At 40.2% G+C, this 26,602-nt stretch overlaps 1 protein-coding gene across 4 annotated transcripts in view; it reads left to right on the top strand.

The window, feature by feature from the left end:
- Positions 1 to 26,602, top strand: part of LOC109417070 (putative sodium-coupled neutral amino acid transporter 11) — a 200,825-nt gene that overhangs the window by 97,407 nt on the left and 76,816 nt on the right. For all 4 annotated transcript variants that reach the window (XM_062853666.1, XM_062853665.1, XM_062853664.1 and 1 more), the window contains one exon: positions 24,321 to 24,509. In XM_062853666.1, coding sequence (XP_062709650.1) covers positions 24,321 to 24,509 — 189 coding nt within the window. The remainder of the gene's footprint in view (positions 1 to 24,320; positions 24,510 to 26,602) is intronic.

The following is a 26,602-nucleotide window of genomic DNA, read 5'->3' as shown; positions in this document are numbered from 1 at the left end:
TGGGTGAAAATGTTCAGGCGCGAGAATTTAGATGAATTCTCCGTGGGGTTGAGCTTTGCGAGAATCAGAGTGATTCTCATGGAGTTGGCGGAAAATCCGAAGGGATTTCCACTGTTTATTTGCGAGAATTGAGAGAATTCTCCTGGGGGCAAAGCTCAAGAGAATTAATGTGATTCTCATGGCGTTGGCGGAAATCGGAAGGATTTCCCCTGTAAAGGAGAATTGGTAGAGTTCTCTGACGAAATATCTCGGCGGAAATCGGCAGGGTTTCCCATGTTAACTCTGTGAGAATAGTTGGAATCCTGAAGGTTGGGGAAGATGGATAGTCCCAATGGGTAAGCGGAAGACTGTGGCTTCCCTGGAATACGAAGCATGCAATAGGAAATGGAAACAGGGGTTTCCACCATGAGATGAATTGGGAATCATGTAGAACATGATGAATTTGTGCAACAATGCGATACGACTGCGCAGGTAGCTCTAGGCTGTAGGCTTGGTTCAACTGGGTGCATCGTGGCAAGGCGCTAGTTATGAAATAACTCCGCAGACTGTTTGCGTGGCTTCTCAACGTTGCTTTGTAGAAGAATTAGTGTGCTTTAATAGTGATTGATATGTCTTCAGTGTTGGCATGGATGAGATTCACTTCGAAAAGCGGAGCGAGAACAGTAGTTGAGAAAGAAAATATTCGGCACGGAGGGAATTGCACGTCGCGTGTGTCGACAGTCCTGCACGACTTTTTGAGGGAATCGGGATAGTTGAGTAATTAACACACCTATAAGCTTTTGTAATGTGTCGTGTTTTTTACCATGAATGGAGGTTGAATTGAAGGTTATTCAAATTTGCTGCCATTAAAGCACCAGTGTAGGGGTCTCCAGTTAGCCAATCCGAAGTCGGCGGGTTCGATTCCCGTTCCAGTCGGGAAAATCTTCTTGACTCTATGGGTATAGTGTATGATTGTGCTTGCCTCACAGGAAGTGTTCCAAGAACATTAAGTTGATGCGAGGCAGATCAAATCCCAGTGGGGACGTAGAGTCATAAAGAAGAAGCAGAAAGCACCAGTGTGTGTTTGAATCCGGATGTGCCTGATTAGTAACCCATTCGTTAAATACGTGTTGACACTCTTCGGTGCTGTAGTATAGTACTCCAAATGTGTAATGGTTATCAGTTAGTCTGGTTCTGGGTAGTACGCTGATCGCAAGAAATTTCTTGGCCTATCTCGAGGCGTGGAAAATTCAGGAAAGGAATCGCTCAAGAAATAATAAAGCGTCGCTTTATTCCAGATCCTAGTACGGAGCTGAAACAAAACGTCAAATCAAATGGGGCTTGCTGTGTTAAATTTCTTGACCATTCCGGTCACGAAAAAATAATGCACTGAACGTAAATTAGCAAGGTAACATGTCTAGCTCGAGTCGGAGATTTCAATTTGTGGTTGGTCAATGGGCCATTGGGATGAGAAATGTTTCTTATTTATCAAACATTGTGAAAAAACAAAGTGTTGCCTGTCAGGTGCATGAACTCATACAGCATACAGCAGAGTACGTTTTTAAGTTGATAGAATTTTGCAAGCTTATTACTTTTGGAGTAGCAGGCAAAGAGAGGATGGGTCAACTGCTTCAGTTACAAACGAAATCGTTGAAGTTTTGTGGGGTACTGAAGTTTTGTGAAAGGAAAAGAACGACTGGGTTGTAAATGTGTTGTTAGTTATTCAACGGATGAGAAAAATAGACAATGCATGGCATTAGCTCTAATGTTGCCATTTGGACATTCGTTCGAAGGACCAAGATATCCAAAGTGGTAAATGGGTATTCAACAAGACAATGCAATGCTGAAAGTGGAAGTGCTCATTGAACAGTAAGCTGAGAAGCAGATTTCGTCTTAGTTAGAACGATACGCCAAGAAGAAGAAGATAGTCCTTTGAAGCTACGTACTGGTGCATGCATGCTTGTGTGACAGACTAGGTGACAGAAAACTTTACAGAAGTTGACGTTTTGAAACGAGAAGTTCAATATGTATCGTTATCAACACTGTTGTCGTTTTGTAAAATGGAATATTTATGTCACTTTTTAAGACGGAGTAGTGCATTTCATGCAGAAATGGCTGTTACTTTCATTGGTCAAAAGTTACACAGTAGTTGTAAAATATTAGCAATCAATAATGGCAAACCATTGGGAAGCAACTCAGCTTGCATTCTGCGACTATGCTGAGAACATACGTTAGTACATGAAATTCGCAGGACTTGAGCTCGAGTATGATTGACCGCCAGTAGTTGACATTCCAGTAACAACAGATCAGCTACGCTTGCACAAGGAACTAATGAGATGACTGTTCTACTCTTAGTCGAGGATTGCTTAGCACGTCAGATTTGCAGCATATGCTGATAATGCCATTCTTTTAACCATGGCAGACCGTATTTATCTCTGCGGCTGTACTACAGTAGACGTTCGATAACTGCAACATGTTTACGTTTCACTTAGCGAACGAAATTCGGTAACTGCAACGACTGACAGATGTCAACAAGTTGTCAAACGACAAAAAATAACCGTGAACGTGATCCGACTGTTCATTTGGGCTAACATGGCGCACCATTTTGACGTTTGGCGGTGCGATAACTGCAAATTTGTTGCACTTACCGGACTTGCAGTTAAAAAGCATTGCAGTTAAACCGTTTGCACCGACCGAACGTCTACTGTAGTTCAAACAAGGTGTTGCAGTCTTTGGAGATGACTATTTGGCAGAAGTTCACGGTTGTGTTTGGATGCTGTTTGATAGGTAAGATAAGACTTTGTGTTAAGCAACTAAAAATATGATAGACAGCACAGTTTGCGGGTTGAAGATTTTTAGGCTGAATTTGACAGGTTGAATTTACTGTGTTGTCAAGTTGGAAGAAAGAGAAACGGATTATTAAGCCCATTTTCGGTTCTTGGGATGGCTATGAACATACACGCATATAGCAGTTTTATAAAAAAAAATAAGAGAAGTATAAGTCAGATTGGCACTTCTTCGAAGAAGAACTTTATACAGCAGGGAGCGATCAGGAATAACTTGGCATATCTGGAGTTGTTTTATTGGCTAACGTTGGAAAGGATGCTCAATCAATTATAGTTGATGTGATAAGTTCAGATAATTATTAATCTCATTGTGCGAAACATATTTTGAGATATTTCAGTAATATGATAGTATAGGAAAAATATCACATAGAGGAAATATGTTTGATTATTGATGGTTAGAGATGTTAAATGATTCAGAAAGTTGATGGTGTTCTTATGAAAGTTGAAACTTAGTTTCCTATTTGTATAGTTTCTAGGAACTCGGTCGACAATGCAAGGTTCGATGAATGTTGCTTTTGCTTCTGAATCATTGATGCGATGTTTCACTACATGCACCATTTGAATGTTTGTTGTGCCTACAAACATCAGGCTGGATGCCAACTTAGACGATTAGCTGACTGCTTCGTTACATTGCCTTGCTGTTTTGAGATACGAGTTATCCTGCATTGCATTAAAGATAGTTGTTATGCAAGCAAGCGTTGAATGAAATGGATTGTAAGATATGATCTGCGTTGATGTTCTCATGAGAACATGCACAGAGGTTTGCCAGCAGCTCATTGTTAACGTCAACTCGTAAACTCGCTCGTAAGAAACGAAATTGCCATAAATAAAGGTGTTAACAACAGGCTTGCTACTAGCCAAATGTAGTTGGTGTAAAATTACATGCAATTGTGAGGGTAGTCTGTGATAGTTGCAGTGTAAACGATTTACATAAGGTTTCATTGTGAGATAAAGTGAAATGACTCTCAGCTGTTCCTCTTAGGTACTTGGTTGCTCTTCCACGTGCATTAACGTATGTAGAACGAATAAGCACAAAACTTGTTTTGAATTATGGGGTAGTTGTACTATTATAAGAATTACAACTAAAAAAATGTGGACGTAGAGCTGAAATCCGGATGGTTGAAGAGATGGAAGTATCCGGAGATAGCAAACGATGAAATGTACATACTGATGTGAATTCTTTTCATCATTAATCAAAGTACTTAGGTAACTCAAGGAGATGGTAGGCTGCAATCATTACAAAAAGAGGGAAGATATCAGATAAACACATGTTATAGACTGGCATGAGTACTATAAGGCTTGCTTGCAAAGCTATACGAAAAGTGGTGAGCCAGATAACACATAGCTCTCCTAGTCAAAAGCAAAACACGAGTCGACACAAAACAGTCATTGACTGATGAAATTTATCTGATTTTTAGGTAGGCATGTAGTGAACGAAAATGTACCAAAAAAGGATCAGATTAGTCGGAGAATGTTAAACACAATTTCTCAAACTATGAAACAGTATACTAGTTTGCATTTTTATTGAAAAGGGGAGATTGTAGTATATTAGCCGACGAACATTGATGTGCGTACCTTATGCCTATTTATACCTTGATCTGTTTCACATCATTATCTGTGCGCATACCTTTGGCATACAAGACCTTGATGGGAACAAGTGGAAAAGGGAAAAAAACAACAACATTCGTTGCTAGCAGCGGAGACGGACGGTCACAGAATATTACAATACTCACAATTATTGTGTATGAAAATTGCGGAAATTCATTCACTAGTCTGGGAGTTATAATGTCATAAAGTTGAAAAACCATGAAAAAGTGTATAAAGAAGCCCCGCACGACGGTAATTCCTTTGGAAATTGATTCGCCAATTTTCTTAGAGTTTTTATTCGGGTATTTTCTTTGAAAAAAATCTCTGGCGGTTCTTTAAAAAATCTGTCACTGCAATCACTATTCGAATTCTTTCTAAGTTTTTTTTTCAGAAATTCCCTTGTTGATTTCGGAAAATTCTTTGAGAGTTACTTCATTTTTTTGTGAGTGTTTGTGAACATTTTTGTAGAATATATATTGGCAATTTATTTTGGGATTGAATTCGGCCAATTTTTTTAAAAAGCCATCAGGAAATCCTCTGGTAGTTCTTATATGAGTTCTTTTGGCAACTACTTTGAAAACTCTAAGGTAATTTTGATGGATTTTTTCCGGAAATTTCTTGGGGAATTTGTCAGGAAATTTTTCGTGAATTTTATAGGATTTTCTTTTAGCAAGTCTAGTTGAGATTTTCTGAATTTGCAGTTCAGCAATTTTTGGAAGCTATAAATTTAAATACAATTGAATCATAAAGAATTACTAAAGTTATCACGATGAAATTGCCAGGTAAATTTGCAAACTAACTTAAAATAAATTGCTAAAATATTTAATTACGGAGAAATAGCCATTGAAATATAGAAAAAAAAAATCCAAAGAATTTGTTGATTCCATTCCCAAAAAACGTAACTAGCTGAATATCAGTTTCTTATACTAAAGTTTGCTTAAGCGTGTTTCGTTACTTTCCTATAAAGCTAAAATGTTTGTTGGGCTCCAATGAAACTACCGCAGAAATTTTCAAAAAAAAAAACACAACCATGCCGAAGGAACCCTCAAAGAAATGGCCATACTGCGGTTTAGCAAATACGGAGCCGTGTGTTCTCGAATCCCACCAGAACGCGATTTTATTCCACAAATTCATCTCTCATTTAGTCAATTAGCAACATTCTGTGCCTTCTAATTAATTACAAGTTTTTCCTGTACATTCCTATGGGATTTCACTAGAGATTTCTCTAGTAATACCTCCTAGAATTTCTCTGGAAATTTCAACAATTCCTAACATTCGTTTAAGGATTCCTCAAGAGATTTCTATTGGGATTCCTTCAGCTAGAATTCTTTGAAGAAGGCCAAGAGGAGTTCCAGGTGTAATACCATGATTAATTTCTATAGTAATCCATGGATTCCTGGATGAGTCTTTAGAAAAATCCCTGGAAGAATCAAAGGCATTTCTGGAAGTATCCTAGGAAAACTGACTTGAAGAATCCCGGCAAGAATTCCAGAAGAAATCTCTAGAGGAATTCCTGCAGGTATCATAGCAAGAATTTCTGGAGTAGACCTAGGAGGCATTCCTGAAACATTAGAAGCAGCAGGAATCGCTTATGGAATCCTAAGAGGAGCTCCTGGAGAAGTTTTTTAAGAAATATTTGGAGAAATCCCAGATTTTTTTTAGGATTTCCAGGAGGACACACCGAAGGTATTTCTGCAAGACTCATAGAAAGATTGTCTTGAATAATCCCAGCAAGTTTTTGAAGGAATGCCTGGAGAAATTATTAGAAGAATCTGTAGAAGAATTCTGGGAGGTATTACAGTAAGCAAAAGTGGAGGAGTCCTAAGAGGAATTGATGGAAGAACCACCGCAGGAATAGCTTGAGAAATCCAGCTGGAATTCTTGGATAAAGGTCAAGAGGAGTTCCTGTAGTTATCCCATTGGAAATTTTTAAGAGAATCCGTGGACAAAATATCTTGGATAAAAAATCCTGGAGGAATCACCGGAGAGTTTCTGAAGAAATCACAGGAAAAATCTCAGGAGGTATTCATAGAAGGATTCTCATCTGAAATCCTAATAGAAATTGCTGGAGAAAACTGTACAGGAATTTCCAGAGAAACCCCATCAGAAATGCCGGGGGAAAATCCAAATAAAAATCCATGGAATACGTAGAGAAGTCCCTGCAAGAACCGAGAGGTATTCTGGAAGAATCTACAGAGAAGGCCCTAAAAGAATCGCAGGAGGATTTTCTGAAAGAATCTCAGGAAGAACTCCAGCCATAATGCTAGGATAAACTCGTATAGGAATCACTAGGAAGAATTTTTGTAGGAATTGATGGTAGAATCACAGGAGGAGTTATTTGAGGTATTCTTGGAGGAAGGCCAAAACGAGTTTCTGCAGGAATTCCATTAGGATTTGCTGGAGAAATGTTTGGATAAAATCTCTGGAGGAATTTCTGGATGAGTCCTTGGAGAAATCCCCTGGTGGAGCAACTAAAAGAATTTCTGCAAGGGTTCCAGGAAGATTGCTTGGAAAGGTCTCAGCAAAAAAACCAGGAGAAAGCTCTAGAAGAATCTGAAGAATAATTTCAGAAGTACCACAGTTAGAATTTCTGGAGTAAGAATGGCTGAAAGATCCGCATGTATTGCTTGAGCAGTCACAGCTGGAATTTCTTGAGGAATTCTTAGAATTCCGGGAGCTATCATAGATGTAATTTCCAGAGAAATCCTAGAATCTGCAATGCCAGGGGTATCTCAAAAGAAGTTCTTCTAACAAAGAGGACGAAGACAATGCTGGAAGAATCGCAGCAGGAGTTGCTTGAGGAATCCTACCCACAATTCCCGGAGGAAGGCCAATAAAAGCGCCCGGAGGAAATCCATGAGAAATTTCTGGAAGAATCTCTGAATAAAATCTCTGAAAGAATTCCTGAAAGAATCACCGGAGGAATTTCTGAAAGGATCCCAGGAAGATTGCTTGAATAATTCCACCAGAAATTCCTGAAGAAATCCAAATAGATTTTTTTAGAGGAATCCCTAGAAGAATTCCGAGAAGAATCATAGTAAGAATTTCCAAATAAATCCTAGCAGAATTTGCTGGATCAATCTCTGTAGAAATTTCTAGTATGTACAACCCCATCAGGACTGCCTGGAGTATCTTAAGGAATGTTTATTGAAGAAATACCAGGGAAATCCATAAAGGAAGCCTAGAGAAATCACAGTATGAATAGATAGAGGTATTTCTGGAGGAATCTTTGTAGAAGTCTGTTGATTGTTCTTACCAATATCCAAAACACCAAAACGTGCAACAGTAATTCCGGGTGTGCTTAAGTTTTGTTCAAAGGTGTCATTAAAAAATATTAGTATTATTGTGTAATGTTTCAAATTTTAGGTGACTGTCCAGGAAAAATTCTAGGGGGTGCCAAATATGTTCTAGGGGGTGCCAGGCACCCCTGGAACCCCCCCTAGCTACGCCAATGTTGATCAGGCGTTTTTCAGTTGAATAAAGCGTACTTGAAATAGTTTCCTTTCAAGTATCGTTTAGTATCTGATTCCACCAGAACGATACTTGGAAGAAAACTATTTAAACTATGTTTTATCCAACTGAAAATCGCCTGATCAATTTCAACCCGGAGATTTTTTTGACCCCGGTTTACGGTACAATTAGTCCAAAAAAGCTATTATGTATTTTGAAGTTTATCACTAATAACAGGATTTGTGCTAGAGCTCCATATTAAGATTTTTAGAACATCCCGACAAAAACAAATCATAATAGTTTTGCAGAAATTCATCAAAAATGGAGGGGGGTTCAGCAAAGTGTGACGACCCATACAAAAAATTTTGAGATCTCATATAAAAATTGTGTCATAGGGGGGAAGGGATTTTAAAATGGACAGTTTTTGCGTGACGTAATTTATAGACGCTCCCTTAATATCATTTTAATGACCAATTCATGTTATAGAGATTTTGAGAACTATTGTAAAATTTAATGTCTTTTATTCTGGTTTTATGATGGTTCTTAGGGCGTAAACAGGATTCAGTTTGTGAAGATTGAAATTACTAAGTTTTGAGCCTGTGATAAGTTACTTTAGTTCAAGTTACTTAGTTGCAATCAATAATTGATCAGTTTTGCAAAGTTTAGAGGTTCCCAACCAGTCTTCTTAGCGATCACAGTCTTTGACACCTTTTCGTCGATATTCGGCTGCCATTATCTCCAACATTCACAACACAAGCGATCAAACTACTGTACGGAACAAAAATGTCGAATGAATGCGCTTGACCACGAATGCGCCTTCAGGAGATGGTCCGGTTTTTGTTATTCCTGTCTTTCCCATAAAGAGAGCTGTTTTGGATAAATGTATGTGTCGTAATCGATTTATCACACATGAATAAACTAATATTATACCAATCTTAATCAAAATTGGCTGAAATCTTGCAAAAAGCTGGAATTAGACAAATGTCATCGTGTCAGACGACGATGATTTGATCCATTTTTTTTATTGATCTCCGTTCTGCCGCTCGTGTTGCGTGTAAGAGGTAGCAGTCGCGCTCGAATGAAATAAAGCAAGCTGACACCCGACCGCGGCAACGAAACGAAGGTAGTGATAAATGTCGAATGTTTACAAGCCTGTTCCCAACCTACGGTCATGAACCGAGAAAACTGCTCAAGAACCGAAGGTGTAAGGGTGAAATCAAAAGGTTTTTAGGATTCTGCACCTCTGCAATCTGCGTTCACGGGTCTGGTGAAGAGACTTGTCAAATGATAGAGGCGCAAAACAAACGACAACGAAGGCGTAGAGTTTATACTTTGTCCCAACTCGTAAAGATTACTTGAATTACATGATTTCAAAATGATTTGTTGGTCATTTTTAGTGGTGGTACATTTTTTGGTGCAAATTTATAACAGTTCTAGAAATTTGCAACGCCAAAAATAGACCAAATTCCGCTCAGTTCCACCGGTGTTCGTTTTAAATTACGCATATGGAATCAATGATTTTTCAAAAACGGAAGAATTTGTCCTCTTAAATGAATTGGATTCACGAAAATATCGGAGTTCCTGAAGATAACTCAATTCATAGTTAAGGAAATAATCTACGGATCCCGGAGAAAACTCAGTTTCGGGTGAATGATAATGTACACGAGGTTTTTCGAACGCTAGTGATTCCGGAAGCAAAACCAGAAGATAGATGTTTGGATAATCTGTTTGAAGTTTCTCTAGGAGCTCTTTCGAGATTTCCTCCAGGAGTTTTGTAGGGAATTTTTCCAAGTTTCATAGTGAAATCCTCCAGGAATTCCTGAAAATTCTACACTAAGAAATCATTGAAAAGATTCGTAGCAAATGTCACCAAGATTTCCGAAGAGAATTTTTCTAGGTATTTGACCGGAGCTTCTCTAGAAATTCCAAAGTGAATTTTTCTTGAAGTTCTCCGAGAGCTCCCCCGAGATATTCTCCAGGAGTTCCTCCGGAATTTCTACAACAGTTTTTTGGAAATTCCTACAGGGGTATCTAGGGAAATTGCTCCAGTAGTTCCTCCGGGAATAGCTCCAGTAGTTCTTCTGGACTGTACTTCAGGAATTGCTCCTGGCCTTCCTACGTGAATTGCTCTAAGAGTTTGTTTCAGGAATTGCTCCAGGAGCTTTTCGAAAATTTCCAGAAGAAATCCTACGGGAATTGTTCTTTTAGAAATTGTTCCAGAAGTTCCTTCAAGAATTGCTGCCGGAGTTCCTCCGGAAATTGCTCAATGCGTTCTTCCGGAAACTAACTTCAAGAGTTCCTCCGGAAATTGCTCCAGGAGTTCTTTCGGAAATTTCTCCTGCAATTCCTCCGGAAATTGTTCCAGGAGTTCCTTCGGGAATTGCTCCAAGAGTTCCTTGGAAATTGCTCCTAAAGTTCCTCCGCAATTTGCTCCAGGAGTTCCTCCTCGGGAATCTCTCCAGGAATTCCTTAGAAATTTGTTTTAGGAGATTCTCCAAAAATTGATTCAGGAGTTCCTCCGGGAATTGCTTCAGAAGTTCCTCCAGAGTTTCCTCTGGGAATTGCTCCAGGAGTTCCTCGAAAATTGCTCCAAAAGTTCCTCCGCAGGTTGCTCGAAGAGTTCCTCCGGAGTTTGTTCCTGGAATTTCTCAGAGAGTTGCTTTAGGATGTCCACTGAGAATTGCTCCAGGAATTGCTTCGCAATTTTCCCTACATTTTTTTTTTGGGAATTCCTATTGTAGTTGCTTAGCAAATTTCTGCTTGAGTTCCTCTGGGATTATTTTTTTTGGTATGTAGTGCCTCCAGCAAATCTTCTTGGAGTTTCTCCGAGAATTCCTTCAGGAGTTTCCCCAGCATTTATTTCAAGAGCTACTGTGAAAATTATGCGAGGAGATCCTCCGAGAATTTCTTCCTTATTTCCCCAAGGATTTTTCAATGCATTTCTATAGGAGTTTCTAGGAGTTCCTCTAGGAATTTCTCCAGGAGTTCCTTCGAGAATTTTTCCAAGTTCCTTCGGAAATTTATATGAGAGTTTTTACGAAAATTTTTCTAGTGGCTTTTCCGAAAATTCCTATAGTAGTTTCAATTCAAATTCCTCTAGGAGTTCCCCCGGAAGTTCCTGCAGGAGTTGCTTTGAAAATTTATCCACGTGTACCTCAGCTAATTGCTCTAGGTTTTCTTATGGAACTGCCTTAAAAAGCTACTTCAGAATTTGTTCCATGAGTTCCTCCAGAAATTTCTCCTGTAGTTTTCCCGGTATTTGTTCCAGGAGTTCCTACATTTGTACTGGGAAATAGTAAAGCTTCTCTCATTTTTTTCTCTTCAACATAAACCCCAATACTGAATTGACTTTTTACATTGAAACGAAACAAAAACCAGTCCATACAAAAATAATACATTATTTGATTTATTAAATTTAATTAAGTCAGTAGCTGATCTGTAGAAATTTTGGAATAATCCCTGCAAGTCACAAAAGAAATCCCGGAAAACTCTCGTACGGAATCCCTGATAAGATCCTCAAAGAAATCGCGGAAGAAAATCCGTCTGGAAGCCCAGCAGAAATCCATGAAGAAATCTCGGGATGATTTCCTAAAGGAATTCTAGGCATATCTGGTAGATTCTTGAGAGGAATTCCAGCTGGAAGTTCGAAAAGAATCCTCGAAAGAAGCATTGAAGAAATCCCGGGTGGAATTACTGGAGAAAACCCGGGAGAAATCCCAGGAGTAATCCCTGAAAAAAAAATCAGGGAAGAATCTTTCAAGGAATACTAGCAGGAGTCCTGGCACGTATACATGAAAAAAATTACACTAGGGTTCTCTTAATATAATAGAAATCTTTGAAAGACTACCAGGAGGAATCTGTAAAGTAATTCCACCAAGAATCCCTGAACGAATGCCGGCTAGAATCTATCAAATAATCCTTTCAAGATTTCCAAAGCAGGGATTACCTTTTTCTAAAGGAATCCAGTAGTGAATACCTGATGGCATCCTTAGAGGAATCATGCCAGAAACCCTGATTGGAAAATCAGCAGGAATACCTAAACAACCATAGAAGAAATCCCGGAAGGAATTATTAACTAAATTCCTGAAAAAACTAGGGAATAACTTTTGAAGGAATCTCATCAGAAATTCCGGCACGAATACCTAAAAAATCTACGATCGCCTGAAGAAATCTCGGTAGAAATCTATATTTTTCCATATTTATTTTCGGGAGGAATGCCTTATGGAAATACAACAGCAATCCCAGAAATGATCTTTGGAGGAGTTCAAACAAAATAATTAAAATTATCCTTTCAGGATTTTCTGAAGCAATCCCTGCAGAAATCTGTGAAGAGATCTCACGAGCAATCTCTACAGCATTTCCGGAAAGAACATCTGAAGGAATTCCTGGAGGAACCCTGGGAAGATTTTCGCTCGAAAGGAATGCCTGAAGAAATCCCGGAAGGAATACCTAAATACCGGATCTTTATTTCCAATGCCCCTATAACTGCCTCTACAACCTAATATAAATGTTTATTCCAAATTTGGTTGAAGTTGCTTGACGCATTCCAGAGTTATGCCGGAACATACATACCTACGTATATACAAACAAACAAATGCACAATACAAACATATATTATTATTATTATTTATTTATCTATATTAACGAGATTTTTGGCCTTAGGCTAGTTCATCTCGGGACCCACGCTTTACTTCCCTTCCGAAGGAAGAACTCACATTTGTGAGTTTGTCGGGAGTGGGATTCGATCCCAGGTCCTCGGCGTGATAGTCAAGTGATCTAACCATCACACCAGGTCCGCTCCACTACAAACATATAAACACAATCATATAAACATTTATACATTGAATATTAATATGTATTGATTAACAACTTTGTCGAAGATTTGAACTATAAATTATTTACCATTTTTTTTTCTGTTCGGAACATAAACCACTGCGACCAATATTTGATCTATTGTGGTATATCCCGTGTCATTTGTATAGTGCATGTCGTATTACTTTATCACCATTGAGAAGTTATAAAGTATTCGGTTTTATTACAGTAGTCATTTTCAACTTGATCGCAAGGGAGGATTCTGATTGATAGGTTCCGCTTTGAACACGCTCCTTTTTCAGTCAAAATCGGATCCCCTAACGATAAAGTCAAGAAATAATACCGATATTGACCATGCATCGGAACCCTAGTCCTTACTGTTTCAAACTAGTGAACACCGAATAAAAGATTAGGAATACTAATCCATTTGTCCCTGTTTCAAGGTCTTTCTCGGCCACACCTAAAACCGAGACCTATCACTTTCAACAAGGTGTAAAATGTAATAAGGACCAAAGTGTTTTCCTTTGATTACTAAGTTATGCTGTTCCACTAGTTGGAAGCAGTTAGGACTAGGGTTCGGTTTGGTAGATCTTTCACCGCAACGCAACCCAAAAAGGCGATCTACCCACGCTACGGGCTCCGTTAAAGATCGAGCATATTTTAAACCCCCTCAACCATTCATCCCTCAGCACGGGTCGCCTGACACCTTGGATTGGGGTTACCTGTATGGTGGACTTTTACCCCCGGAACAGGTGATCCGTAGTGCTATTCTAAGCCGGCAGCTACACGGGCAATTATTTACCATTGTCAAGAATCCAAGGAAATACTACGTATTGGAAATGAAGCTCATAGCTCGAGACAATATTAGGGGGTTAGGAGCAAAGAGGTGTAAGTGACAAATACTCACTTTCAAGTAAATTAGGTTTAAATTTTTAGGTCAATTTTTCATCCTATACTAAATGTGAAGAGTTTCAAAATCAACCCAACTTTCGCTGATTTATTGTAATTTTTCTAATCATACTAAAAATAATCCTAAAAAAGTTCCTAAAACCTTGAAATCTGAAGATTTTTTTTTAATTTTCAGCTCAAAACCGATAAAAAGGTCACTTACACCCCTTTGCATCTGGGCCCCTCATATATAATCTTTTCGGCATCGTTTACGCCACCTAGTGAACCAGCCACAAACTTTATTGTTCACTATGGACAAGGTATCATTTAAGAATAACTTTTTTTATTCTTAATCACTTAACCTAATTTACAGCTCTATTGTCCACTAGGGCACTACGTGAGCGATTTCAATTGACAGCTGTACCTACAGTATTGTACAGAGCCTAGATGTATTCTATTATTCTTTATCGAACTGGTTGCCTATCTGCTGCTTTCACTTTTCTACTCTACATGGTAGAATGATGAGCACAAGGATGATACAGTGTATCAAACAATTGTCCGTACAGCAATTTTTTGGTCATAATAATTTTTCATTCAAATGTTTATAACTTTTTTATACGTCAATCAAAAACGCTGAAATTTTGACCAATCATAAACCATATATTGCAGCTCTATTGGTAAAATTTTGAGCGAGATCGAATAAATTTTCAGAAAGTTATAGAACTTTTAGTAAAACTTTTAGGATTTTTTAACACATTTTTAAAACATTATATCTCAATATGTAGTCGATGAAACTTTTTCAATCTTTTTTGTGTTACAGCTTATACCTAAGGCTTTCATATGCAGCTTCATTTGAGGTTCTATATTCACTACAAAAAATATGAAAAATCTGTATATGTTTAGAGTATTATTTGGAAATTCATCATATTTTGATCAATAAAAGTGCCAAGTGTTTTCAACATTTTCAAACTCTCTTAATGTAATATTTTTATACAGGACCTACTAAACAACATATGAAGAGTAGGTCCTATGCATTTTTCGTTCAGTTAATGCACTTTTATTGGTAGAAAACGTTTGGCAGATTATATGTTCAAAATATGGTGATTTTTTAAATACCGTCAACTGCATAAGCACATTTTTCATATTTTTTGTAGTGAATATAAAACCTCAAATGAAGCTGCATATGAAAGCCTTAGGTATAAGCTGTAACACAAAAAAGATTGAAAAAGTTTCATCTACTACATATTGAGATATAATGTTTTAAAAATGTGTTCAAAAATCTTATAAGATTTACTAAAAGTTCTATAACTTTCAGAAAACTTATTCGATTTCGCTCAAAATTTTACCAATAGAGCAGTAATATATGATTCATGATTGGTCAAAATTTCAGTAGTTTTGATTGACGTATAAAAAAGTTATAAACATTTGATGGAAAAAATATTTTGACAAAAAATTTGCTGTACGGACAATTGTTTGATACACTGTAGGTGGCCGTTGTTCCTTTCCAGTCCGATTGGGGATCCATTATGAGTAGCAATTCGCCGATGTCCAGGTATCCGGGTCCGTTTGAGCCATGGGGCTCAGAAGAGGGTCAGTGTCAGCTGCTCTCGGTGAAGAGCAACTGACGAAAAATTGCATGTGCCGGGGCTGGGAATCAAACCCATGACCATCCGCATATGAAGCGAACGTGTGACCAACTACGCCACGGGCCCCGGCTAAGAATAACTTCTCTGAAAAAAATATTCTAAATTTTTGCTTAATTCTGGAGATATTCATATCAAAAGGACTGTCCTCTAAATAGGACGCTGGGCGGATATGGGTTAACGCCCTCTTTGCTGATCAGTTCAACTCGACCGTGGGAGTTGTTTCAGCCAACTTTAAATTATGCAATTCATATGAGTTCCACGTGAACTTCATTCATTTACACAAACACCCCCGGCGGGTCTACATAGCATCATCAATCGAAAGATTTCCCAGAAAGTAAAATCAAAACTAATTGCATCGTCCTCTTTGCTGTCCACCACTCGACGATGTGATGGCATAACTCGTTCAATTCAATAACGAGATGATTGCAGCAAAAAAATCAATTAAAACTCCAGTTCCAGTCATCTGGGTTGCACCTTTTTACGAACGGTCCCAAGCCCGAACTACAGATAAGCAGACATCTCACACCATCGATTATTTTTTCAAACAGATAAATCAACTGCTTTGTAATTTGTCGACCGCTCACTTGTGACGCACGCCTTTTGGCGTTCGCTCACTACCGCCACCAATAGCATCGGGCGATTATGTATTCGTAAGGACGATTTGGACCGCATTTTAATCTAAACGATACGTCTGATTGTCTGTGCCCGAACTATATGCTGAATAGCAGTGCACTTCCCAGCTACCGTACCTTCATCACCACCCATCACGATATTGGATCGTTTCGAACGTGTAGATGACATCGCGTCGTCGTCGCTGGCGCTGCGATTCCTGTTTTTTTTTTGCCCTGCTTCGAGACAAAATGAGCAAAGATGAATGGAAAAATGTCCCCGTCAGAGTCGGTCGACACCGTTTTGCACCCCGTGCGGATACATGTTAGCGTGGATCCACCGGAAGAGAGTCCCTCGTTGGGTGTCAATGCAGCTGTGTAGTGGAGCACCATCGACACAATCAAGGGTAGTTTGAATTTTCAATTTAAACTTGAGCTGCGGCACCGCACTTTGACGATACCGAGTGGGGGGAAATCTCATTCAAGTTCGATTTCACCCTCTGTACTACCAGACCAGACCCGAGACGTCGTCACCATGGGGAAAGTTCAAGGCTTTTGACTTTTGATGTTTACTTTCATGGCTGCCTGCGAAAGGATTCGCTTTGCAAACAAATCTCATTTCCATCGCTACTGACTGGCTGTCTCTACTTCGACGAGGAACCGGGTTGAGGACAAGGGATGTGTACGAGTTGTAGGGATTGTGATTGAAATCAAATAAAATTAATTATCTTGATACTACCGTAGGATTTGTTGTGGTAGCAAAGACAAAAGTAACTTAAAGGAAGTTTTTTATCAGTTACATGCGGGTCAAAAGATCACCATTACTGTGGGGGGCTCATCGAAGTGTTACTTTCACCTTTCAATCACATCCGTCCCTATGGTGCATTTGATGCGGGAATCTTCTTTGACCGTAGCTTCTTCTGGAGCCCATAGTAAGCACGACTTTCACTGACGATGCGCCTTCGAATTTCAGCTGTCTGGATCCGAGGATCCGATTGTAAGGATCCGAGTTAGGCCAATTCCTCCTGCACCTCGCAGATATTTACAGTGTATCGAACAATTGTCCGTACAGCAATTTTTTTGTCAAAATAATTTTTAATTCAAATTTTAATAACTTTTTTTTTTGTTCTGAACTGTTCGCAGATGCTGGATTGTGGGGCGACCGTTCTGACAGGGTGAAGTCTGGTGGTACATATTAGCGGGTGACTTCAATGCCCGGGTCGTGGAATGGGAAAACCGTATTATGAACCAGACCTTTTGACCTTTTGACCTTTTTCTTTTTGTTGTCCTAGCCTAACAAGTAGTTCAAACTGGAGGGTAGACATTGGCTACATTCCAGCGATCACCTGGTGGCAAGGGCGAAGCCAGAAGGGGGCAGGGGGGCCGTGAACTTCCTCCAGGCACTCATCCGGAGATTCCTCCAGTAACTGCTTCCGGGATTCTTCCAAGAATTCCTGCAGAAATTTATCCAGAAATTCTTCAAGGGATTCCTTCAAGGATTTTTTCCATAGACTCCTACGGGAATTCCTCCGAAGATTTTTCCAGGAATTACTTCAGGGGATCCTACTAGAATTTCACCAGGAATTCTCCTAGGCATTCTTCCAGGAAATTTTCCAGGCATACGTCCAGGGATTCCTCCTTGGATTCTTGCAGAGATTTCTCCAGGAATTTCTTCAGGGATTCCTCCAGGAATTACACCAGAAATTAATCAAGGATTTCATCCAGGAAATCCTTTAGCGATTCCTTCAAAAATTCTTCCAGGATTTTCTCTTTGAATACGTTCTGGAATTTTTCCGCTAATTCCGCCAAGAATTCTTCCAATTTTTCCTCCAGGAATGGCTACAGGGATTGCTCCAGGAATTCCGCTAGAAACTCCTCCAGGAACTTTTTCAGGGATTTTTCCAGGGATTTCTTCAGAAATTCGTTCGAGGATTTCTCCAGGATTTGCTCTAGAGACTTCTCTAGAAATCCCTCCGGTAATTTCTCAGGGGATTTTTTTTTTCAGAAATTTCTCGCAGAGCTAGAGATTCCCCAAGAAATTCTTCCAGAAATTGTTGAAGAAATTCCTCCAGAGATTCCCCCTGGAATTCCTTCAAGGATTCCTCCAGCAATTCCCAAAGGAGAACCTTCATGAATTCTTCCTGGCATTTCTCCAGGAATTTCTTCAAGAACTCCTCCAGGAAACTCTCGAGGAATTACCCCAAGATTTTTTTCAGGAATTCCTCCAGAAATTTCTTTAGAATTTGTTCTAGGAGTTGCTCCTGGGCATCCTTCAGAAATTATGTCAACAATTTCTCCAGGAATTTTTCCAGAAAATCTTCTGGGGATTTTTTTCAGAAATTCTATCAGGACCACCCTCAGGAATTTTTCTAGGATTCCTCCAGGATTTTCCCAGGGATTCCTCCAGGAAATCCTCCGAAGATTCCTCCAAAAAATCCTTCAAAAGTCCCTTTAAGGATTCTTTCTGGAAGTCCTCTAGGGATTTCTTCAGAAATTCTTCCAGGAAATTTCTGAAGGAATACCTTCAGGAATTTTTTCAGAGATTCCTCCAGGGACTTCTTTACAAACTTCTTCTAGGTTTCCCCCAGGGATTCTTTCAGGAATTACTTCGAGCATTTAGCCTGGAATTCCTCTAGAAATTCCGCTAGAAATTCCTCCAGGATTTTCTCAAGGGTTTTTTTTTTCAGAAATAGAAATCTCCCAGAATTCCTCTAGAAATTCATCCAGTTATTCTTCCAAGAATTCCGCTAGAGATTTCTCCAGGAATTTCTCCAGGAACTACCCCAGGAATATCTTCCGGAATTCCCCCAGGAATTTCTTCAGGAGTTGCTCCTGGACATCCTTCAGTAATTATGTCAGCAATTCCTCTAGGGATTCCTCCAGGTATTTCTCCAGGAATTTCTCCCGAGATTCTATCAGTGATTTCTCCATGGAAACTCTTCAGAAAATGGTTCGAGGATTCCTCCAGGAAATCCTCCAGAAGTTTCTCCAAGGATTCTTCCAGGAAATCCTCTAGAGATTTCTTCAGAAATTCTTCCAGGAAATTCTCCAGGAATACCTTCAGCAATTTTTTAGGCATTCCTCCAGGTATTCCTCCAGGAATTCCTCCAGGAATTCCTCCAGAGATTTCTCGAGGGATTTCTTCACAAATGTCAAGGATACTCCAGGGATTTCTTCAGGAATTCCTTCGTGAATTTCTCTAGGAATAGAAACAGAAATCTCTCAGAATTACACTTGACTGCAGATTTCTCTAAACATTCGTCCAGTAATTCTTTCAACAGCAATTTCCACAGGAATACCACTAGAAACTCCTCCATTCATTCCTCAGGAATTTATTTCAGGACTTTTCCCAGGAACTTCTCTTGAATACTTCCAGGAAATACCCCAGAAATTTCTTTCGGAACTCCTCCAGGAATTTCTTCGAGGATTGCTCCTTGCATCCTTCACAAATTATGCCAGCAATTCGTCCAGGAATTCCACCTGGAAATCCTCTAGGGATTTCTTCAGAGATTCTTCCAGAAAATTCTCCAGGAATACATTCAGGCATATGTCAGGAATTCCTCCAGAAATTCCTCCAGAGATTCCTCCACGAATTGCTTCATGGATTCCTCCAGGGATTTCTCCACGAATTTTTCTAGGGATATTCTCAGAGATTCCACTAGGGAATCCTCCAGAAATTCCTCCAAGTGTTCTTTCAGGAAATCTCCCTGGAATTTCTCAAGCGATTTTTTTCAGAAATTTCTCCAGCATTTCCTCCCAGAATTCCTCTGGAGATTTCTTCAGGAATTCCTCCCGGTATTCTCCCACGGCTTGCTCCAAGAAATCATCCAAGAAATTTCTCAAGGAATTTCTCCAGGATTTCCTGCTCCCAGAATCCCAGAATACCTCCAGGAATTACGTCAGGCATTTGCATAGAAATTTCTACAGGCATTCCTCCAGGAGTCGTTTCAGAGATTTTCCCAGAAATTGCTTAATGGATTCCTCCAGGAATTCTTGTCGGGATTTTTCTAAGGATTCTTTCAGAAATTTATCTAAGAGTTCCTCAGGAGATTTCTTATGGAATTTTTCTAGAGATTCCTCCCAGAATTCCTCCAGGAATTTCTCCAGAATTTCCTCCAATGGATTTTCCAGAAATTTACCTAGGATTTCCTCATGAGATCTCTTCAGAAATTTCACTAGGTATTCCTCCCATAACACAGCGTAACAAAAATTAACTTTTGGTCTGTCTCAAGAGCAAACTTATGTGTCTCTGACAGGTTTTGGGCCACTGAATCCGAATCCGGGCTCAGATTTGCTCCAGCATGTCACAATATTGAGCTATACCCAAATTTATTGGGCAAAATATGCGATTTTGGGCTTTTGTGACTGCCAGCCATTAAGCGTGGGGATAATTTTTAGAAGCAATCAAAAGGTAAATTGGTCAATTAACATCTAAATTAACGATTCATGCATAATATGTTTTTTAACCAAATTGAATTTGATAGAATGAAGCATTTTATATTAGTAAGTAAACTTGCATGCAACTTTTGTAGGGTAACTTGTATGGGAAATGTCGTACCTAACATTAATTGCTTAAAACTATCAAATTCGATTTGGTAAAACGAAATATTTTGCATGAGTCGTTAATTTAGATGTTAATTGACCAATTCGCCTTTTTATTGCCTAAAAAAATATTTGCATGCTTTATGCATGGCAGTCAAAAACGCCAAAAATCGCTAATTTTGCCCAATAAATTGAGGTATAGCTCAAAATTCTGACGTGCGAGCCCAGATTCGGATTCAGCGGCCCAAAATCTGTCAGAGACACTTAAGTTTGCTCTTGAGACAAAAAAATGTTGTGCTGTGATAATTTATCCAGGAATTCCTAAAGGTTTATTTTCAGAAATTCTTCTAGGGATTCCTTTAGGAATTCCTCCAGAGATTCTACAGGGCTTCCTCTAGGCATTCCTGTAAGAATTGCTCCAGGTATTCATCCAGGTGTTTCTTCAGGGATTTATCCAAGAAGTCTTCCAGGGATTGCTGCACCTCACATCACCTCAAGTGATTTTTTCAGAAATTCCTCTCAGGTTCTCTTTAAAAGTTCATTCAGGAGTCCCTTCGGAAACTTCAGAAATACTTCAATCATCTTCTCAAGGATGTATCCAAGAACTTCTCCAGAATTAACTGATAACTTTTCCGTTTTTTTTTTCAAAAATTTTTGGAGGAATTCCTCCAGTGAATAGTATTAGAAGATTATTTAAAAAGGACACATACAGGAATCAGGAAGTTCTAGGTTAGACCTCAAAAGAGTTCGTAATTTCCAAAAGAGTTCAGCTATAATTTCTTATAAATGTTTTGTAGACTTCAACAAATAAAATCAGAGCAAAATAATGCACGAGTGCACGAGGAAGCTACTTCCAGAATCGAGTGTTAGTTTACAAGACAGAGGTGGGTCGGAAGTGCTTTCACATAACCCCAGGAGACCCGCAAGGTTCCATCCTGGCTCCGGTGTTATGGAATGTCATGTACGACGAGGTGCTGAGGTTAGAGTACCCAGTAGGAGTGAAGATTGTCGGCTTTACCGACGACATTACGCTCAGTCTACCGCGAGACGATCGATGAAGTGGGGTTGACTACTAACAACTCGATCAGGGTTGTGGAGACGTGGATGATATCCAGGAAACTGGAGTTGACTCACCACAAAACTGAGTTGACGGTTGTGACCAACCGGAAGTCGGAGGAGCAGCACCCCGTCAAACACTTGGGGGTGACGATCGACAATAAGCTTACCTTCGGTAGCCACGTTGGATATGCCTGCAAGAGAGCCTCCACAGCTATAGTGGCACTGCCCCGGATGATGTCCAATTGCTCTGCGGTGTACGCCAGTAAGCGCAAGTTTCTGGCTAGTTGCTACGTTCATTCTAAGGTATGGTGGCCCAGCTTGGGGCACGGCGCCAAGTACCAAAAGCTACCGTGCCGTGGTAAGCTGGAAAGTACTCACTCATACGCCTGAGGGTTGAATGCGCGTACCGTACCGTATCACACGTTCCACTCTACGTCATCACTGGTATGGTGCCTATCGTAGTGCTTCGAAATGCGCGGCACAAGAGGCATACGCAATATTGCCAGGATGGCCTCTATGGTCAAATGGCACGCGTGGGACAGTTCCACCAAAGGAAGGTGGGTCCACAGATTGATTCAGAGGGTAGATAGAAGGATTTTGGGCCATGGTTGCTTCCGACAGTATCTACATCTACACCTTTTTGGCCATGCGGGTTCTTCAGAATGTCCGGTTTATATTGGTTTAAAGGAAACGGCGGATCACGTATTGTTCGTGTGCCCGCTTTTTTAACAATGCGTGACCACATACTTGCCACATGTTGGGAGGTCACAATGCGGAAAATCTTATCCAGAGGATGTGGTGTGGAGTTTGGCTGGAAGCCGTTTCAGCGGACATCACCCACCCCGTCTTGGAGCTACAAAGAAGGCGACACGTGGACTCGGAGAACGGACGCTGTACAAGAGGGGGTCCAAGGGCTCGGAGTTGGTTACCTAGGTCTTACTGGTGTCCTACAGTCGAAATCTACCCTTACAGCGAATAAGTGGCCGCGGGGAGATCATCCTGATAGCGTTGTTGTCGTGATTTTAGTCTACTGGGTTGGATCCGAGCCCGCGGTTGGAAAGGGGTCCTCGACAAGGTCGGGGCAAGTGGACGTCCCATGTCGGCACGCCTTTCTGTGTGCTGGCTGATAGGGCCTTACTTGCAGGAAGGTCAACTAGCTGTGCACGCGGTATCAGTTCTTGATGCTGTGCCCCTCTCTGAAGCAATGCCTTCTCGGTGGTTCCGGAGAGACGAATGGTTTGGTGACCATGGGAATTTTGTTTAGAGTGTCGGGGAAATGCTAGTCCTGGCATCTACTTTGGTTGTAGAAGACGGCCCTAAACCCACATTATCTGGACCTCCTAGTTCACGTGTCTGTTGAACAGATTATCTAAAAGAAAAAAAATGGACCTTTTACTGCAGCACTGCAATACTGAACCAGTTGTTTTTCAAAACATCAACTAGATAGTACATGCAAGTTCTCTCGATGAAGTATGTTAGCGACACTTAGCGAGTTTCCATTTGCATATAACTTTTCGTCACTGAGATCGACTTTCCAATTCGGGTCGCATAGTCTAACACAAACCCTCTAGGTATCTAAGTCGAAGTCCTTCTCTGGTTCTCGGACTATGATCAACCGCTCCTAACATACCGGACGGTACCGTTTGCAAATATTGCTACCCGTAATTGGATTGAACCTTCCCAAAACGACCAGACGTCTAAGTGGAACATCTGTTTTTAGCTTGTTCCAATGCAAAAACTCTTATTTACACGTACATCTGATTTATTTCCGCCCTGTTTTCCATACACCGAGAACAAATGTGCCCCCACTTCAACGAAGAGTTGATTGAGAGCAAAGCAAATTTGTCACCCCCAGGGGCACCGGTAACGGCTACTTCAGCTAGCGCCATGCGCCACTCTCTTCTATACTTTCATCGCCCACAATCGCTTTTGGCATGTGAGGAAATTCTAGCACGCCGTCGACAGTCGGTGGTGATGTTGTTTTACCCTCTGTTCAACAAGTTTCTCTACGCCCACCGCACGGAACCGAGAGGAAACAAATAGAAAAGTTCGAAAATCAATAAAAGTCCAACCACCACCCGCGCCGGTGTCTGACGTTGGCATTTGAAATAAATCGTATGCCAGAACCGTGTGTGTTCTAGCTTCAACCGACTACCCCCGAAGGCACCAGGACACGAGTGAGCTTCAACAAGTGAATCAAATCAGCTTCGAAAGCCTGAACACTTCTGGGTACTTGGTAGGCAGACACGTAGCCGCAATTTGTTTGAATTCTAATTCAATTGGGTGACAAACCATCATGAACTTCGGCCAACTCACCTGTAGCTTCTACATAGGCTGCCGGCCTACCGGCATTATCAATAATTCAACCATTCTTACACGCCGTGATTGAGCTGGCACATAATTCGTGTTCATTAAAAATTAAGCAGCCTCTACACGCACAATCAGGGCCGCAATCGTTGTAATCTACACTTTCAAACTTTAGGTACCTAACGACGTTGAAGAATTTGGAGCAAAATGAACTTGATAGTACCGTATATCTGCCGTGAGCAGCATAGTTGTCCCATGTTAATAGGGATTCCCATAGAACATGGGACAACTATGCTGCATACGGCAGATATTATCTGTCAACTCCATTTGTTGTTGATTCAACAATGTTTAATGTTTATTTCAAGCATAATCATATTTTGGTAGTGCATTAAATCAAACTGATCAATGTTACCTAGTTTCACAATACTTTATTCCATACGGTATTATTAATTAAAAAAGCCACACTTGTTTTCGGAATCAATATTTGATCACTTAAGTATCTTGATCCACTATCCCCTACACCAACGCCAACAATGTGTCTATTTTTCGACTACACCAAGCTAACACTTTCTTCTCCCCGTTTCCTTCATTTGCAGCAAAACAACGAAAGCTCCCGAGAGGAAACTCTGTCGTCACTTCCGCAAGCGTCTTTCAACTATATCAACTCGATCGTCGGCAGCGGAGTGATAGGCATTCCGTACGCTCTGCACCGGGCAGGATTCGGACTGGGGTTGTTCCTGTTGGTGATTGTGGCAGTGATTACGGACTACTCGTTGATATTGATGGTAAGTGATAGTACTCTGAGCAGGGAAGATTTAAATTATGCATTAGTAGAGGCAACTGAAGTCTTTAGGTTCATTCACTGTGACCTCAGTCACACATTTTTGGTAAGCCCGTGAAACATCAAAATCAAAATTGATGGTCCCAGATACAAAGGGGTGAAAAATTTCTTCAGATTTCAAGCTTTTAGGAACTTTTTTAAGCTTATTTTTACGATGATTAGAAAAATTAACCTGATGGTGTTTAAAATGGTGTTTTACTATACACTCGCCGATGGAATGAAGTTACTTCAAAGCCAACAAGGTGTCAAGGTAGATGAAGGTTAAATAATGTTTTGGAAGATGCTAGGTACCGTCCGTTCCGGATCAAATTGGGCATCGAGAGTTATATTGGTCCATCGATTTCACACAATGGGCTGCAAAATCGTAAGTCATCAAGGAGTGATCAACGTAGCTCTGGCCCCCAAAAGTTCCTATCTTATGCTTCCACGGGTCAATCGATGGCAAAGACCCCCTGCTAAGAGTAGCGTGCTTAGATGGTAGTGCAGTCTTAACACTGATGTCCTCGACTTCAGTAAGATTAAGGAGGTACGCACTGAGCGTCTGTTCACCAAGGAAGTGCGGCTCAAACAACGTCTTTTCTGGCATCCAGCGGCTGAGAATGAAATGCTCCTCCACCGGACACTATACCTAACGTGGCAGCCCCATCACGATGAATAGAGGACCTTAAGGCAAAACTGGATCCATTTCCTCACTTTTTGTTTTTGATTTTTTATAAAATAACGAAGCATTATTTTCAAAATCGGTTTTCATTTAAACATGGTTTCTGCAAAAACGAAAAACATTTTCCACTACATAAAAAAATCAGAAGATACCTTGATCCATACTCTACATGTGCACGAAACCCGATTTTGAAAATATTGCTTCGTTATTTAATAAAAAATCCAAAACTAAAAAGTGAGGAAATTCTTCCAGTTTCGCCTTAAGCGGGAGCCACAATGCTGCATCGACTTCGACTTCAGCTTTAACTGTCAGCTCGGTTTAAAGCAATGACTTTCAGTGCAACAAGCCACAATGATGTATTGCATGACGTACGTCATTGTACTAAAAACGCTGAAGTCGTTCTAAACTTGGAAAATTTTCAAATAACTCAACGTACAGATGGGTAAATTATTGGTTAAATTGGGAAAAAATCCACAGCTCAGGTGAGATTTGAACTCACGACCTTTATTCGCTAGACAAGTGCTTTACCAACTAAGCTACCGAGCCAATTAATGACCCGGCAACCTAGTTGTCATAAGGTTCAATTCTAATCTCATCGATCTATATCATCTTCCCCTAAACCGCAAATATAACCATCTCTGTTGTACATATGTACGAAGAGCGAAAGCGAAAGCGACGCGTTTGATCGCCTTCCAGGTAGCATGGTCCACTGCACGAATTTATGCTGGCCTGCTTACTCTCACGCGAAATTTGACGTTTGAGCGGTGCCGACACCGCTCAAACGTCAAATTTCGCGCGAGAGTAAGCAGGCCAGAATAAATTCGTGCAGTGGACCATTGTTCTTCCTCTACAAGTGGTTGGGGAAGCGTTGCCTGTATGATAGGCAAACAGTTTCAAACAATAAACAAATCGCTTTCACTCTTCGTACATATGTACAACAGAGATGGTTATATTTGCGGTTTAGGGGAAGATGATATAGATCGATGAGATTAGAATTGAACCTTATGACAACTAGGTTGCCGGGTTATTAATTGGCTCGGTAGCTTAGCTGGTAAAGCACTTGTCTAGCGAATAAGGGTCGTGAGTTCAAATCTCACCTGAGCTGTGGATTTTTTCCCAATTTAACCAATAATTTACCCATCTGTACATATGTACGTTGAGTTATTTGAAATTCATAATTGACCACACGGATTGGTAATACCGAAAATTTGCTCTTTGAGTGAGTAATTTTCAAAGTTTATGCAATGCAACGAATAATTTCAATGCAGTACATTTTGTAAAATTTAATGGCATCGGACATAGTTGAGAATGTTGTACTTGAATTGAAAACTCGTTTTAGGAGACACAATCATGATGCTTACTTACCTTACCGATCA

This window comes from Aedes albopictus, chromosome 2 (genome assembly GCF_035046485.1).
Source record: "Aedes albopictus strain Foshan chromosome 2, AalbF5, whole genome shotgun sequence".
Taxonomy (NCBI): domain Eukaryota; kingdom Metazoa; phylum Arthropoda; class Insecta; order Diptera; family Culicidae; genus Aedes; species Aedes albopictus.
The sequence above is the reverse complement of the archived record's forward strand: the minus strand, read 5'-3'. Positions and strand labels throughout refer to the sequence as shown.